The 18,496-nt window shown below is 32.7% G+C and overlaps 1 protein-coding gene and 1 long non-coding RNA gene across 2 annotated transcripts in view; one reads left to right on the top strand and one right to left on the bottom strand.

Annotated features, from left to right (window-relative positions):
- LOC149423063 (carbonic anhydrase 2-like) overlaps positions 1-16,583 on the bottom strand; it is a 40,105-nt gene extending 23,522 nt beyond the window's left edge. The window contains exons 1-3 of the mRNA XM_089632446.1: positions 14,287-16,583; positions 13,806-14,228; positions 3,822-3,922 (exon numbers count right to left, since the gene is read on the bottom strand). Coding sequence (XP_089488572.1) covers positions 3,822-3,922; positions 13,806-13,878 — 174 coding nt within the window. The 5' untranslated portion in view covers positions 13,879-14,228; positions 14,287-16,583. The remainder of the gene's footprint in view (positions 1-3,821; positions 3,923-13,805; positions 14,229-14,286) is intronic.
- Positions 1-18,496, top strand: part of LOC149423062 (uncharacterized) — a 55,586-nt gene that overhangs the window by 5,882 nt on the left and 31,208 nt on the right. The gene's annotated exons all lie outside the window — the stretch shown is intronic.

Below are 18,496 nucleotides of genomic sequence, written 5' to 3'. Positions count from 1 at the left end.
AATAATCTAAAATGGGTCAAAAATTAAATACTTCAGTTTACATCTAATGCATTCGACACAAAACGAACGCCACCCTTTTTGTTTTGAATTGGTCAAGTACCCATCGGCTTCAGGGCAATCAATAATTTATGACTTTTTTTGTGATAAACTTTTCGGTAGAGGTAAAAGGTCCGGACTTCAACCATTAAATAATTACACGAATCCTTTTGTCCAAAATTTTTACATAATAATTACCTCTCGGAAGTATTGAATATATTTTAGCTTATTTAACCTCTGTTTTTATCCTCGAGATAAGTGATTTCATTGAATTTAAATACTCTGACTTCAAAATATAATTGAATTATTATGTTTACCTCGTCGTGAAACGCATTTACCGTCTCTGAGAAATCCACAGAAAATAAGGGTTAGTAATTATATTTATTTATTTATTATAATATGACTTACCAATTCATCATCTCAGTGAATTCCAAATAATTATACAAACCAAACACACTCACATGCAGTAAGATACTCATGCTGTTAGATCACAATTTCTACCCTAATTGATTTTAACCGTGATCGCTATTCTTTTTTTAATTCAAAGTAAATTTTTGAAGTCCCGTTTCGACTTCGACTGAACTTGACTATCTTGACCGTCTTTGAAAGCTCCCTAATCTTTTCTGTTTTGATTGTCTTGACCGTCTTTCAAACATTGACTCTCCTCTCACAACCGTCTTCTCGTCGTATCCCGAAATCATCCACCAAATCAACCCCGCCCCGTCATTTATCAGTTATCTAATTTATGTTTACGAAATCCGAAAATTTTGTACATTTAAGGACAGAATCGCACTTCAAAAACACATATATTATAAATTCAATATCCGTCATATTAACTTCGACTATCCCGAAACCAATAAATTGTTGAGCTGTCAGTCCCTTTGGTTCAAAGATTGAAACTTGACCCCCTTAGCTCAGTGGCGTGTCTGTCTACCAACATTTCAGTACAGTAATTAAGTACCAACACGGTATAGGATTTATTAAATATTTATTATAAAATATTTTTATTTTTAAATCTTTGTGCGAGATATTATTTTAATTAATCAACTTCCAGACTCAACCTGTTAAAATGTGATTTACCTCGCTAGTCATAATTATAATTCGTCCAAATCCTTAACAAAATTACGTAACTATATTTCTCGGCGCATTCCCTACGTAACAAGTCACTCAGTAACATTGCCTAGAGGAGTTGAAAAGTTTTTTATTGACTTTGTTTAGGGGTTAGGGCTTAGGGGTTTTTTCCTATTCGCCCCCACCGGCCAAATTTACTGCTACCCCACTGGGAAAGATCTGAGAATTCACAATAATATCATGGAGGTCTTGGTGCATGTTCGTAGTTTTTTTGCTATTTATTTATTTATTTATTATTGGATAATTTGTATAGCGCCGCTTTTGTGAGATATCACCTCAGGGGCGCTTTACAGTTGATGCAGGTATTACAGAAAATATAAATATTACAAAAATAGAGTGAAGTTAAGTTAAGTAAAATGAAGTAAAGGAACAGGTGACACGAAGATAGAAGATGGAGACTCTGCAGCAAGAATCCCAGGTGGTGAAGAAACTGGTCCAGCTGCTGCAGCGAAAGAGTCCACCGCGTCCACCAACAGTGCCAGCACGAGGTTCGTCATCCGTCCAGGTATGTGTCTGCTGCTAATAAAGCGCTGACACACTATCCTCTCACAGATACCAGACCTTGGCAGCACCGCTGTGACGTTCTACGAAGATAGAAGATGGAGACTCTGCAGCAAGAATCCTAAGTGGTGAAGGAACTGGACCAGCTGCTGCAGTAAGAGAGTCCACCGCGTCCAACAACAGCGTCCAGGTATGTATCTGCTGCTAATAAAGCGCTGACACCTCACATAGATAAGAGACCCTGGCAGCACCGCTGTGACGTTTGGCAAGTCCATCATTTATCTCCATGTAATCCTGTTCCTGGTAATTGTTGAAGTGGTGCATTCTGTCCGTAATAAAGCGACGGTTGGGTAATAAATTATTACCCTGGGCTTAGTAAAAAACTTGCCAGTGTCCAAGCTTGCCCAGTTTCCGAGAATTTTGTTGCAACATCTGGAGTGCATTTACCGGTCGCCGTTCGTTTCGAAAAACCAATATTTTTGAGCAAATTTCAGAATATTCACTTTAAAACACTGCACTCAAATCACATATTATAAAGTTCTAATAATTATTAAGTTTATTTTTATTTAAGTTCAAATGTTGATGGATTGATTTTAAAAATAATTTCAAAGGGATGTTGCCTCATTTCCCTTGAAAATACTAAAAAAAACACAAAGCGGTTGGAGGAAGCGTTAGGACGCGTCCTGCTGCCACGAAGGGCGCTATGAGATAGCATCGTAAATTCAAGCACTTGTTTTGAAATAGACAACTGGAGATGTCACAATTTCGTGAGACTATACCCAAAGATTCTTTTCCATGATAATAACTCAATATGGTGGGTGTTGTCTGCCTAATGTGAACATTCACCGACCCCTCTGATTGGTGGCATTTCATCCTTTGGCGTAGATAAAAAAAAAACGATCACGCCCTGAACTCTTCATTTACCTAGTACCTTCACTAGATGTCACCTCTGTTCACGTTTCGATTGGAGAAACCAGAATTCATTAATTCCTACAATAAACGGAAAAAAATATCCCAATGCAAGTTCATCACATCCTACAGTACCTACTCCTACAGTACCTACTCCTACAGTACCTACTCCTACAGTACCTACTCCTACAGTACCTACTCCTACAGTACCTACTCCTACAGTACCTACTCCTACAGTACCTACTCCTACAGTACCTACTCCTATAGTATCTACTCCTACAGCACCTACTTCTGCAGTGCCTACTCCTACAGTACCTACGCCTACAGTTCTTACTCCTACAGTACCTACTCCTACAGTAACTACTCCTACAGTACCTACTCCTACAGTACCTACTCCTACAGTACCTACTCCTACAGTACCTACTCCTACAGTACCTACTCCTACAGTATCTACTCCTACAGTACCTACTTCTGCAGTACCATACATATCTAAGATATTTTAACCATAAACTCGGTCTATATTGTGAACTATAAATTAAATCCACTTTATGAAAGATTAATATCACTCACATAGAAGATTTAATTCAGACTTGACTTTTTTATTTAAAACAAATAATGGTATTATAGACAGCCCTGATTTACTCAGCCTAATTACTTTCCAAATAACAACTAGAACTATTCGACCGAAAATTCTTTTTAATTGCAACACCAATTTCAGTCATTGAGTTATTCGTTGGTACTTAGATTACGTGCAGTTGGCAATACTTTGGTAGAAATACTAGTTGTGTTCAACTGCACGGAATAAAGTTACAAGAAGGCTATAATAACATACCTCAATAATAAGAATAACTAAGCGTAATAGTATCCTTCTGCATGAGTTCTATATGATTTAAATAGAAAATTTTAGTTCCTGATTACTATTCCACTTATTTATTACACAAACACATTCATCTATCATATATTTGTATTTATTTATATATTTGCCCGTGTGGGGCACGTATGTATGTATTTATACATAAACAAATTTATTATTTCCTCCATCCGAAAGAAGAATAAAAGCTTTTTTGTCTTCTAAACTCTTGTGTGTAATGTGTAAAATACTTGGGAATTAAATCATCACCATTTGGCAGCGTAAAGTCAAAAAATAGGTAAGAATGAACGCCGGCAGCTTGTTTCAAATTTGTACCATCATCTCAAATATATAATGCAGGTAGACCACACAAAGTAATACATTGATAACTCACATTTTGCCAGAGAATATTCTGCGAGGACAGCTTATTTAGGAAATCCATTTTCCTATTGAGTCGATCATCCACTGATTCCACAACATTTTCAAATACACAACCTGAAAAAAAATAACACCATAAGATTCATAAGTCTCATAAACAAAATGATTTATAAATATCGCCTTCCTAATTATGTCAGGAATCAGTCATATATATATAAATAAAAATGTAAATGTTCGTTGAGCGTACTATAACTCAAAAATAGTTTATCCTTTTTGGTTTCTATTCCGACTGCCTATCTACGTGGAAAGTCAATTTGTCACCTTCAACCTTGTTATTTTAATCCAAATTCGAGTATTTACAAAGACAAACCAGTTGGCAATCTGATTCCCACTATGGATATGTATTTATTTACCTTTTTATACATAAATTGACGTGAAAACAACGCACTTTAAAGTCGTCAGGAACAAAAATTCTGCCGGAAATAATTTGCATCTAATATGAATGATTTCATGTTGATAGTAATTATTTAAACTTGATCTCAATACATTGAAATATCTACACTGTAAGCGTCATGGTTTGTTAAATGGAACGAATGTAATATCCGTATAGACTAGATCATTCATTGTTAGATAAATTGATGTGTTTTTTACTCATTAATTTCATCAAAATATAATGTTCATTATTATCTATTAAAACATCGAGTTTTGTTTATATCATAGATTTATTAACAAACAAGCGAGGTCTAGGTCCAGGTCTTAAAATACTTCACTCAGGATTAATGCATTGCAAATAAATAATTTTGAAATTTTAGAAAATAGAAAACATGTCAATATAAAATCAGATATAATTAATAGGCAAAAAATATATAAATTATAATGAAAAATGCCATTGCAAAGTGATATGCTTCCAGAAGAAATCTTCTTACTATACGCTTGTTAATGGTCAAGTAATTTTGCCTAACTATGTGTATTGTTACATATTTAAATTTTCGCACCAGTTATTTGGTTCGTTCTTATACCGCCAGAGGTGCGCTCTGTCGGTCATCTATTGCCGCCATGCGTGTCGGCCATATTGAAGGAACGCGTGTTTTTTTATAAACGTTAAACATAATCATGTAATTGTGGATAATTTTCAGTGTAATGTAATTAATCCAATGGATTATGAACTTTCTAAAACATATTTTCATCGATATTTTCTAAAAATTATATGAGCAGAAACAATATTTTTGAAGAAATATCGTACTACATGTGGCGATTCTATTTCACGTATGAAATCGGGTCTTAATTTTAATGTACGATTTCTTAAAATTGAGGGGCAGAGTGGTATTTTTTTGCCTGCAGACCCCTTATGCAGAATTTATCCGAAACACACATTTTGAATGTGACCAATCAGAGGGCCTACATCGTCCAGACGCTAGGGTAATAATACTATCAGATAGTGACTTTCTGTATTTGTATTTCTTCTAGGTTATTCTAATGCGTGACAGTTGTTTCGCCGTTCGAATATTTCTGTTACTTAGCTACACACTGTTAACATATTTATGTGATCATTATTGTTACACCTTTTATTTGTTTTAACTCTTCAAAGATAACTGGTGTCCTCAGGTTTCCCTTCGGTTAAAATTAGATTTCTTTTGGGTTTCCCTTATGTTTTCAGCAGGTTACCTACAAGCTTCCCCGGGCTACCCTTAGGTTCTATCGGGTTTCCTTCAGGTTGCCCTCTGGTTTCACGCGGGTTACCCTCAGATTTCCCTTTGGTTACCCTCAGGTTTTCCCCAAATTTCTCTCTGGTTACCCCCAGCTTAAACCCAGATTTCACTAGTGTTACCCTCTGGTTGCCCTCAGGTCCTTCTCGGGTTACACTCAGGTTTTCCCCAGGTTACCTAACGGTTCGCTCAGGATTTCTTGTGGCCTCACGGCATATGCCACATTTAAGAATACTTTAGCGAAGCGAGCGCGTGTCTCGAAAATCATAGAAAACAGTAACACAGGATGTTTGAATTAGAAACGCGTTAAGAATTGGCATTAATCAATATGCTGTTCGGTAAAACATATTTGTGATAACAATTTTCATCCATATTTACTTACTATTATGCATTTTTTTAATATTAACTTTTTTTTTTGCTACTTCCGATTTTATGTCCGGGTTAAATTTTCCCCATAGGAAAAACTAAACCCTTCCACTCAATTTTCAACAAATGATCATCTAGTCAATCAACACTATGCAAGTGCATTATATAAGCAAAATAAATACAAAACAATACAAGAACAACACATCAACTCACCAGAGATCAAATGGGAAAATAATTCACCGACTCCAGATATTTTCATATCAGAGGGTTCGGCTTGGTAGAACTTCTAACAGGGCCTATAAATCCTACTGATCTCTAAACATAAATATTTAAAAAATCTTTCGTTATCCTACATGTATTCAAAATGACCGACTTTTGCATCTTTATATATAAATTTTTTGATAGATCTAATACGCCTAAATTTTTAATGAGAGAGCTAGGTATAATGCCAGTAGCCGAAATAACGAATGGTAATATTTTTATAGTCTGAGAATGCCAAATTGTTTTTATTTCATTTCCTAAATCTGTGTATTTTCTTATTTTTTCATTAGCAGATTTTTAATATTACAGGAATTTGGAATAGCGACATCAATGATATAAGTTATTTTTTTAATTTTATCATGTAAAACTATATCGGGTCTATTATGACTAATCGTTCGGTCTGTTAGTATAGTTTGATCATAATATATTTTATAAAATTCGTTTTCTAAAAATGAATTTGGTTCGTATTCATAATATGGTACTACATTACGGCAGTCAATCAAGTTATGTTTAGTTACCAAACTTTGGTGAATTATTTTTAAAACTTGATTGTGCCTAAATGTATACTCGGACGGTGCTAATATAGAACATCCCGATATAATATGTTCTATAGTTTCCGGAAAAGCCAAACATTTTCTACACAAATCATCAATTTGATTTGTATCTTTGATTATATGCTTTCTATAATTTTTAGTATTAATGACTCTATCCTGAATGGCAAGCATAAATCCTTCTATTTCTGCGCTCAACTCTCCAATACTCAACCATTTGTTTGACGAAAATTTGTCAACATACGTTTGGTTGAGATAATTGAAGTGTTTTGAGTGTAAAATTTTATTTGACCAGGAATCTAATAATTCCTGGTTGGAATTTATAAAAATGTTGGCATTCTCATCCTATAAATTTAAAAGTGTAATATTTCTATCTGCCTTGCAAATTATTTTGTGCATTTCTGAGCTATGAGCTTTCCTATGGAAAAAAAGTTCTTAGCATTTCTACCTAATTATGTTTCAAAGAAGTTATTTTGATTATACCTCTACCTCCTAAATTTATAGGTAAATTAACTCGTTTTATAGCTGAATTTGGATGATGGCAATTAAACTTTGTTAGCGTAGTTCTAATTAAGCTTTCTAAGTTATCTAAATCTGTATTAGACCATTAGCCGGCATAGTCCAGTGGTAACGCATTGGACTGCCATTCCGAAGGTCGCGGGTTCGAACCCGGCGTGCGCAAATAAATTTTATTTGATTGATTAATTTGTGTTATTTCACAATTAATTAATTAAAATAATATATAGTATATTTGCGGCACGTTCCAGAGTGGAAGATACTACCAGTATCGCTCTGGTGTAAGACCACCATTCAGAATTGAAACGTTGCTCCAAATGGCTTTAGCCGTGTTTAGTGACTAGATCTGAATAGCCAGGTACTTCCCCACCTTCCTCTTTCCCCATTTACCTTCAGCCTCACAACATCCCCCGATTGGGGATGCCATAGTCTCACTGGCTCCAGACGGGAGCAGTTGGGACTCTTGTGAGGTATTCAATTTAAAAAAAAATATATATATATTTAATTCTGCCAAATGAGTACGTTAATAGAGGTATTGCCCAAGTATTTATTGCTTTTACTAAATTTTTAGCAGATAGATTGCATTCTAAAATTTTCCTGATCCTAGTTTGAAATTTAATCCTAATATCATTTTTAATACAAGTATGGTCTAATCTATTTGATTGTGGGTATCCTAAATACTTATAAACCTCATCCCTTTTCATACTAGTAATTTAGAAATTTCTAAATATACTCTCGTCCCCATCCAAAATTTTGCTTTTCTCTATATGGATCGTTCTACATTTATCTAAACCAAAAGTCATTTTGATATCATCTGAAAAGTTTTTAACTACCTCGATCATTTTCTCTAAATTTTGTTTAGAATTCGAAAATAATTTTATATCATCCATAAATAATAAATGCGAAATTGTACTACTTTCCCTGTTATTACCCTTAACTTTTATTCCAAACATGCTTTTAATTAACATTTTAGATAGAGGATTCAATGCTAAGCAAAACCAAAGAGGACTCAATGAGTCTCCTTGAAAAATTCCTCTTTTAATTGAAATGCCCGGTATTACTATTTTCTTACCTTTTAAATTGATAAGTTAATTGGTATTCCAAAAGGACATAATATTTTACAAAAAGCTAAGAATAATGGGGTTAATTTTATATATATTTAATACTTTGATCAGCCACGAGTGCGGGACACTATCGAAAGCCTTTTGGTAGTCTATATAGCAAGTATGTAAATTAAGTTTTCGAGTTTCAATCTATTTTAGAATTACAGAATCAATAACTAATTGTTCTTTACATCCCATATGTTTTCTGCGACAACCTTTTTGTTGTTCAGATAAAATATTTTTTCATCTAAATGAGTATATATTAAATCTGTCAAGCAATAGGTTAAAATTTTGTATATTGTCGGTAAACATGTAATGGGTCTGTACTGAGAGGGATTATTAATATTTTCGCTTTTGGGCAACATATAAGTAATGCCTTTAGTTAGAAAATTTGGAAAATTTGTGGTTGACTGACAAATTTTGAAAGATTTTTCGCCAAAAGAGGATGGACGGTTAACTCTTTCCTCCTGGGGTAAAAATAATCTCGTCGATTTTAATGTTTCAAAGACCTAATCCTGTCTGATTACGTCTAAATGGGATCCAAATGATAATCTAGTCAGTAATACTTTGGAATTTGGCAGCCATCTCTGGTCCGGAGCCCCTAAATACCTGAAAAAAACCCTTGACTCTGTGCAAAAACGGGCGGTCCGTTTGATAGATTCCCCAATCTTAACAAACGGACTGCAATCTTTAGAGCACAGGCGTCACGTATGTATGCTGTCCTTGTTTTATCGGTATTACAATGGAAGATGCTCTGAGGACCTAGCGTCATCGATCCCTTCGGCACCGGTGCGTAGTCGGGATACACGCCAAACGCGCGCCCAACATTTGTACAGGGTTGACATTTGTCACATGAGAACGGGTCGCTTCTACGATTCGTTCTTAAGTTCAACAGCTCGGCTGTGGAACGAACTGCCGGCCTCAGTGTTTCCTCCCTCCTACAACATGGGACTCTTCAAGACCCATGTTCACTCCTTCCTCTCTACAAAAAGACCCTCCACACAGCATCCCCAAAGATGAAATAGGCCCTGAGGGAAATTATTTTCTTCAGGGCCTCCTGTGTGGAGTTAATATATTCAAAAAAATAAAAATAAATGTAAAGTAGTCAGACGTTTGTACCAAAAATTATGTATACAATCGCAACCCGTGGCTTTCCAATTATGAGTATTTTTAATATTTTTTTTTAACAATTCAACCGATATATTAGAAAAACTCATTTGTTCAATGCCTTAAAAATTGAGTTCTTCATTTTCTATCCAGGGACTTGACTCGTTATGTTTTATATCTCTACTCCAAATTTTAGTCCAAAAATCGCGCATATCTGATTCAGGTGGTAAAATAATATTGTGTTTATCGTCAAGTTTGGAATAAAATATTTTTTAATTTTTCTGGAATAATCTGTTATTATTTTTTTATTATACGTATAATTATATCTTTTTAATCTAATTACTATCTTTTACGCCTAATTTTTTTTTAATAAATCCAATAAATCATTGATTATATTTTCATTACTATGACTATCTATGTTATAACCAAATTTTCTAATATTATTCTTAATTTACCCGATTATTATTATTAACTTAATAATTATCTACTTAATGTACTTATTATTATCTCATTAATTTAAAAGTTATTGTATACTTAATCTTTGTACGTATTATTACTTACTTATAATTATTTTCTTATTATGTACTTAATTTTTTACTTATTATTACTATAATACCTGCTAGTATTTAGCTAATTTTATTTATTTATCGTTATTTTGTTTTTAATAATTCTTTATACCATACCTCTTTTCATTGTCAGTAGAATGTCATTGTTGCCGACTTTATACTTACTGCTTAAATGTAATTTTAGTTTGAATAACTATAGTGTTAATTTTTAATATAATTGTAATGCTGTACACCTCGATACATGAATTCCCCAGTGAAATGGGCAGCTTATGATCTTATTGTAAAATAAGATTGTTTATGATGAATACATAATTAATTACGAGAGGTAGTTAATAGTTCTGTTAATTAATGTAGAAACATAAATCATTAATATATTATATTTTTATACTTAGCAGTGTTAGTATCTTCGTAACGAGAACATTTTTGTGAATAAATTTATGAAATCTTTGGCTACTTTAATTTGAAAGATGGAAAGAAAAACAGCGTATTTAAAATACCGTCTCAAAAGAATTATTAAACTCATTGAACGTTCAGCTACCTACAATTTTTTGCTTGGCATTTTAATTTTAATTTGTAAACACTCGTAGATTTCTTCTGGAGAACAAATTATAACCTTGACGATACGTACCTACTCTTCTTTGCTTACTAATGCTTCTATTCTTCCTATAAGAACTACGACTTGAACTTCTTCATAACCCCAAGCCGATCTAACATGTGTTGCCACACTTGGCGTAATAAAGGTTGAGGGTATGTGTAATATTTACACCCTATTTTACACACTATACCTACATCAGTGCCTTCCCATATTTTTTCTTCTAGTTTTCTGTATTTTGTACAGCAAAATATTTTAGTTTTTACTTGATTTAGTAGTCCTTTCTGTTTCTTTATCATACAAGATGAGTTGAAAAAAAATAGAATTCGAAAATTGAAAAAAAAGACGCCCTTAGCTTTATTTTTTTATGATGTTCCACAAATTCATATCCTGTGTCATTCACAGCATCGTAGTCCATGTAACTGTTACGAGAGCAGTTCCGGGGAGTAATTCCAAATTGTAGTCTAGAGTGTGAAGGTTATCCGATGATAGCCAACCTCTAAGAGATAGGGCATGAGAAAAATAAATTTCTTATGTAGAAAAAGTAGTTTTCGGTTTTAGTTAGGTATATCTTAAAATGAAAAAAAAATCTTGAAAAATTAATCATGGTATACGTGGAAAACTTACTGATAATATTGTTAATTTATTAATAATATGGTCAAATTGTTCGTTTTCCTGTTGTTAATGGGACTGCGGGCCTATAACGAATGAATGGAAAAGTTCCAAGCTAAGTATCAGTCAATCACGAATCTGTTTTTTATGAGAATGTCTGAAATGTGTTATATTTATTAGGAAATGCTGCATTAACACGTGTTCCGATATATTATGAATGGCCGAATATTTTATTTTCAAAAGAAAACGTCTTATGCGGACGACAATTCAAATACTGATGTCATAAAATTTAGAAAAAAGAACACGTGTTCTTGATATATTCTAAATGACTGATATTTTATCAAACAGAATCATTTTTTCTCCGTGTACGACGCTGCTTTATACTATGCCCTATTTCACGAGTATTAAAGGATTACAGGAGAGCTACACATTTGTGTTATACGAAAGGGTTCCTGCATAAAATGCTCACACTGTAATATTAGATGCGTTCTTTTCGGGTTCATATGAGATTGTTGGAACTGGCGTTTTTCCCCAAATACAAAGAATAATCAAATAAAATATGTTAAAAATGACCATTAAATATATTATACAGCATGACTCGATAAAAAGTTTGAAAAATGAAATTTTTTTTTTCGAATGTAAAAAAAAATTATAAGAAAATATAAATAATAATGGAAGGGGAAGGTGCAAAGTTTCAATTCTGAACGGTGGTCTTACACCAGAGAAACAACTGAGAGTATTTTTCACTCTGGAACATGCTATATACTATATATTATTTTAAATAAGTGAAATGTGAAAAAAACACTAATCGATCAAGTTAAATTTTCTAGCACACGCCAGGATTTGAACCCGTGACTTCCAGCTGGCTAGTCGACTGCCTCACCCCTCGACGGCGGAGGCTGTAAAATAACTAATTGGGATTTTTTTCTCCAACCCACTGAAAATAAGTGTTTTCTTATAATTTTACCCCAGGCATTAGAACAATAAATAATAATAATATTTTATTCGGAATGCATTTTTTGAGAATAAAAACAACGCGAAAGCCTGCATAATTCAAAAAATATATATACGAAAATTGTTGCGCAAGTCTGCTCACTAAAAATATCAGAATGTTTGTGGAAATATGTAAAAAAAAAAATTAACACGGTGAGCACAAAACACAAATCAAATGTAAATTTAAACGTGGAACGACCGCAAACGGTAATTTTGTCACACAATTCTGATGGATATATCGACACCCGGTTACGTAAAATAACCGAAAATTTAAAAAATTTATTTCTAATAAGTGCCATGAAACATTTTCTTTTTATAACCAGAAATGCTCCGATCGCGTAACGATGGTATTTCAAATACGAAGATATATTGTATCAAAAACGAATAATATCATTTTTGGTTCGTAAATTCGTTTCGTCTTTGACCGATTGTGAAACAGCCCTTACTCAAACAATATAATTTTGAACGAAATCTAACATAATTATCTCTAAATAGTATAGAATAAAGTCGCTATCCGCGTTTGTCGGTTTATGCGCTTAGTTCTTCTAAACTAAGCAACGTATTTTGATATGGTTTTTACTATCATTTAGACAATTTTTCCCGAAAGATTTACATATTATATTTCTAGAAAGAAGAGAAAAGTCAAACTTTATAATCATGACGTAAAATATAAAATTTTGGGCACTACATTGCTAACGTTGGCTAAACCCAAAGATATTAGAAGAACGAGATATGCTATGTTGGCCGCCAGACCGTAGCCGGAGTACTACCTAATTAGGGTACTTTGAACGGTATCGGGACGTGTACGCACAGAAATCTGTTCTATGTATTAGTGTGGATACCTTAGCGCAAACGAAGGTGTGCAGTAGTATTGGTGAACAAAACCGGCGACACTCGGCAAAACAATTCCACTCAGTACGAACTGCGCATAGCACATCTCGTTCTTCTAATATATTTGGCTAAACCTCATGTCATTGTATCCACGTTGCCCAAAAAAAACAGTTAAAAGAACCGAGCTATTTCTAAGTTGTTGAGAATTATGCAGATATCCGCGATGATCAAAGCCGTCCCATATTACGGTACCTATAAAAATTGACATATTTGAATGAAATGGGTGGTTTTAACTGATTTTATAAGATAATGAACATTTGGTTCTTTGGTAATAGAACCTTGAAAATAGCTCATGTGATCTGGTTAAATTATCAGTCTGCCTGTAAATAATATTTATAAAAACAGAGACAAGAGGCAACAATATAAAAATTCTAATCATCAAAGTTGCATGATTGCAAGATTAATACACACAATTCTAATTATCGGAGTTGAAAGATTGTAAGATTAATTTACAAAATTCTAATTATCAGAGTTGCGAGATTGCAATATTAAAACACAACATTTTATTTATTAGAGTTGAAAGATTGCAAGATTAATAAACGAAATTCTAATTATCAGAGTTGCAAGATTAATACATAAAATTCTAACTATCGGAGTTGAAAGGTTGCAAGATTAATATACAAAATTCTAATTATCAGAGTTGCAAGATTGCAAAATTAATACACAAAATTCTATTAATGGAAGAAAAGTCGAGTAAATATTTGGATATTTATTAATAATTGTTTATCGCACTTACCAGTTGAATACTTTGCCAGAAAAATGTTTATTAAAATAGTCCAAGTTATAAATAAGAGAGAAATCCACTTCATTGTTGTTGTTTATGGATATGTGAAGTCAGCAAAGTCTGCAAAAGCAAAATGTAAAATACAATTATTATGTGTAGCGTTTTTTTTGTCATTTTTAACAATAATTTATATACATGACTCATTTATGATTACACACGATTTGTGGACATTGTGTTTACAAACTAAATTTCGGCCTGTTCACGAATATAATTACTGTTAATATCTTAAACAATAATTTATGATTAGTACGTGATGATAGTACGAGATTTTTAAATATTGTCAGGTTATTCGTAACCCGGGAAGATTTGTCTTTAATTTAAAAAAATATTTTTTTTTGTGACTTAATTTTGGGATATTTTGCCGTATTGTATTACCTCATTCTTTAGCCCAAAACTAATTATTATTTTGGGATATTTTTCCGTATTGTATTACCTCATTCTTTAGCCCAAAACTAATTATTATTTTGGGATATTTTGCCGTATTGTATTACATCATTCTTTAGCCCAAAACTAAATCTCTGTAATACTTTTTGAAATATATGCAGGGGTAGTACAATGCAATACATTCCATATTTAGAAATATTTGCAGGGGTACCTAGTACAATGTAATACATTCCATATTTTGAAATATATGTAGGGGTAGCGCAATGCAATACAATACATTTAATATTTTGAAATATATGTAGGGGTAGCGCAATGCAATACATTCCATATTTTAAAAATATGCAGGGGTAGTGCAATGCAATACATTCCATATTTTGAAATAATAAAAAGGAAAATAAAAAAAATAATAATATTAAATAAGATAAAATAACAACACAAACAAAGTTCATTCAAGTTAAACTTAAATGTTTCTTATGCTGTTGGATAGAGATAGAGATATAAGTTTTGTTGGGTTTTAATATTAATTAGTACTAGGTTAAGGGGAGAGGAAGAGGTATATAGGATAAAGATGGGAGATGCTCCCGATACATTTCATATTCATGTATTTATTTATGATCGTAAGCGTTACTTCCATTTGTAATAATAATATAACATATCGAGAAGAATATGTTATGAACCAAAAAAACTGTGCCATTGAAAAAAGTTTATTTTTTTATAAGTGGAGCTAATAAAATTGTATTATCGTTGACTTTGCAATTTTTTCGCTGTGCTTAGTTTGGCATACCGAGAATTTCGAAATATTCTCATGTTATAACAGTCTCGAATTGTGGAGTGAATCTACGGGTGACTGCACTATATCAAAGTTCTAAATTTTATTGTGTGTGGTTTAGAAAGCGTTCGTATAAACAGTAAACACTCTATTATAATTATTATTTCAAAATTCAGATATTAAAAAATTAAATACATTGATTTTCAATTTATTTATCTTTTAAAAGATAAATTTTGGAACATGTTTTCAAATGAATAACCGGTATTAATAGAAAATCTAGGCTCGTACCTAAACATTTTATACCAACAGTTTTTTATTTTTTTATTTTATACGATTTTTAAAATTGAAAATGTAACTGCTTTCACCAATCCAATTGAATTGGTGCTACAACTATTTTGTTGCTTAATTTTTTTATATAGCAGAAGAGTTCAGACATTTAAAATACCCATAATCACTGGAGCCATGGACTTGTCAGGGTAACACAGCTTTTTCAATGAACATGCACCTTTGTCTAGTATCTTTCTGAAGCCTCTGCATACTATTTTATTGTTGTTTAAAATATCCCAAATTTTATTGCTCTCAGCTTATTGCACTCTGAATGTAATAATTGCATGATACCGTTAACCTGTAATAAAAAAGAGCTTGCAAATTGCAAAATTTAACCATAAGATAATGTAAACACATTCCTATTGTTAATGTCAAGCCCCTTTAAAATTATTATTTAAGGCTATGAAAAAATGTACCCCACACGGCAACCAAGACGTGGGAAAAAATGTCCAGTTAGGAGTTCTACCGAGCGGAACCCTCTGATATGAAAATATCTGGAGTCGGTGAATTATTTTCCCATTTGATCTCTGGTGAGTTGACGTGTCGTTCTTGTATTATTTTGTATTTATTATGCTTATATAATGCACTTGCATAATGTGGATTGACTAGATGATCATTTGAGGAAAAATGTGTGGAAGGGTTCAGTTTTTCTTGTGGAGAAGATTTAACCCGGACATAAAATCGAAAAATAATAAATTTAAGAATTTATAAGAACATATTCAGTAAGTGAATATGGATTGTATCGAAACAGAGCTTCCACACGGAATTATGATATGAGCGACAACATGGTTGATCCAAAATCATCACCCTCAGCTAATACAGAGATTGAGACCATTTTCTTGAATGAATTTAACGTACAACTATAGTTTTTATATTTTCACCAAGAATATTATATTGCAACGGAGCTTTATATGAAAAACTCCTTTGTCCAGTGGATGTTCTGGTATACCCAATCTAGTGTTGCGCACTTGTTGCGATCTTTTGGCAGTAATGATGTTGTTGAAATTTACAGAAAGGCTCTATTATGTAAAACTGCCTTACTGTTATAATTTTGCTTTCACTATATAATAACTTTGATGGATACATAAAACTTGTGTTATTCATTATTTTTAATATTATTTTTTGCGCAACATTTAAAGGCTCTAGGGTAGTCTTATGACAAGAACCTCAACAGACAACATTATATAAAACCATTGATGAACAATAGCATAATGTACAGTTTTTAGTGTAATGACAGTTTGACAGTTAATAATTCCAAAATGTAGGTTTAGCAATAATTTTAAACATAATTTTACTTTACATAATGTGCTTTATTTTTATTAATATTTTATTGTAAACGTACATTTTTTTGCACAGCTTTTTTAGATTATATTAGCTGTAAATATCAATTTTTATCTTGAATCAGACTATACTGCTGTAACTACAGAATTTCGTTATGTAAAATGTTTGCCAGATTAAACAGATTTTACTCAGAAGTTACACGCGAAAGGGCTACATTTAGTTGTCCATGTGAAAAATACTCTACGGTCAAATCTAAACTTGCAACATTGAATGTTTGAGCCCTGTGACTAGTATATGGTCATTGAAAAATACAGTTTTACCGGAAATTACCAAGTATATGAGCCTGGTTTATGAGGTATATGAGTTTCTGTACTTTTAAATCGAATACTCTATTCACTATATCATATCTGTCATATGGAGTTATATTGATTTTGATATTTTTATTGATTTCTGTCCAGTTTGTATTACATGTTGCAAATATAAAGATATCATAAAATAAAATTAAAAATTAAATCAGGTTTACCGTGATGTCAGGCATAAGTCATAGCGTCCTGCGATATTTCATGCAAACATCGAGGCCCACCCGTGAACAATGAAGGTAGTATAACCAATTGTCTAGTGTTGCTGCTGTGTTTATTTGACCGTAAAGCATCCTGAAGATGAACGTAATTTTCTGCTCTCAATTTATTTTGATTGTCACGGATATTGATCGATCAACAGCAATAGTAGTTAATGCATGAAACCGTTTTACGTATCGGGTTAACTTGAGAAACATTAATGGTGTATCCGTCTTCTCCCCGACATAGAACCAAAGGATCCTGTAAGCTGTCATAAGATCTGTGCAACTCTAAGATTATTCGCAAAAATTGTCGCTACGGCTGCGCAGTAAACTATCCTACTAAACCACTATCAATTGGTTGTGCGATACTGTTAATGAGAAAATTTTTAGAAATTTATGATTATCGGTCTGATATGGTAGCAAGCTCCTTGCTAAATGATAAACTTGCCCCTGAATTTTAAATATAGACATAAAACCCCGCTCAACAACCTGCGTACTTTTGAAAGATATTATAATATATATTCTTTTATCTTTGGTATTCTTAAAAGAGGACATTTTAAATGCATTGTTATATTGGCGTATATTGCGCATAAATAGTTTAGATTTAGGATGATCACCCGTCAGAAGTGTGTAATGGTTCGGGTGGAGGAAGAATTTCTTCTAATTTTACTTTTCCCTGTAAGCAACATATACCTTCAGATTCATCGTTCCATTCGAAAGCAGAGCAATTTTTACAGACAACAGACATTGGTCTTATTCAAACTATTGGATAATTCTTGTATTCAATTGAAGAATCGTAATTATCTGGCTGTCTGATATCTATGACTCTACCATCAAAACTAAAGCGAGCCTCGCGTTCAACAGACGATTATCTATCTCTTCGCGAAGAAGTACTTTTTCTGCTATTTGACAGCCGGATACCCTTTCTTCTTCGTTTTTGTAATTAAGACACACAAAACGCATTTTTTGAATTCCTACGACCTATTATCAAACTACTACGTTTTCGAGACATAATTTAAATACAAAACTGTGATCAGGAAAATAAGCGACAAATAACAAAATAACTAATATAAAAAAATAACAACACTAACATAAGAATGACTTGTGTTTCATCTTTGAAAACCAAAGAATATTCTCAGTTAACAACTAAAGTCGGAGAGCTCCGATATACTTGTTATCGCGACAAAGATAAGTACACGCCGCGGCAGCTTTTGTGCTGGCGGCAAATTGTTTTGTTGCAAGTGATTTTTCAAATTGCGATATATTCTAAGATATTCATTTAAATTACACGCTAAACAGGGCAATTTTAATATAAATCAAATG

Source organism: Hesperophylax consimilis, chromosome 6 (genome assembly GCF_061612785.1).
Source record: "Hesperophylax consimilis isolate HC1 chromosome 6, BYU_Hcon_1.0, whole genome shotgun sequence".
Taxonomy (NCBI): Eukaryota; Metazoa; Arthropoda; class Insecta; order Trichoptera; family Limnephilidae; genus Hesperophylax; species Hesperophylax consimilis.
Note: the sequence above shows the minus strand (reverse complement) of the source record. Positions and strands in the feature narration are given on the sequence as shown.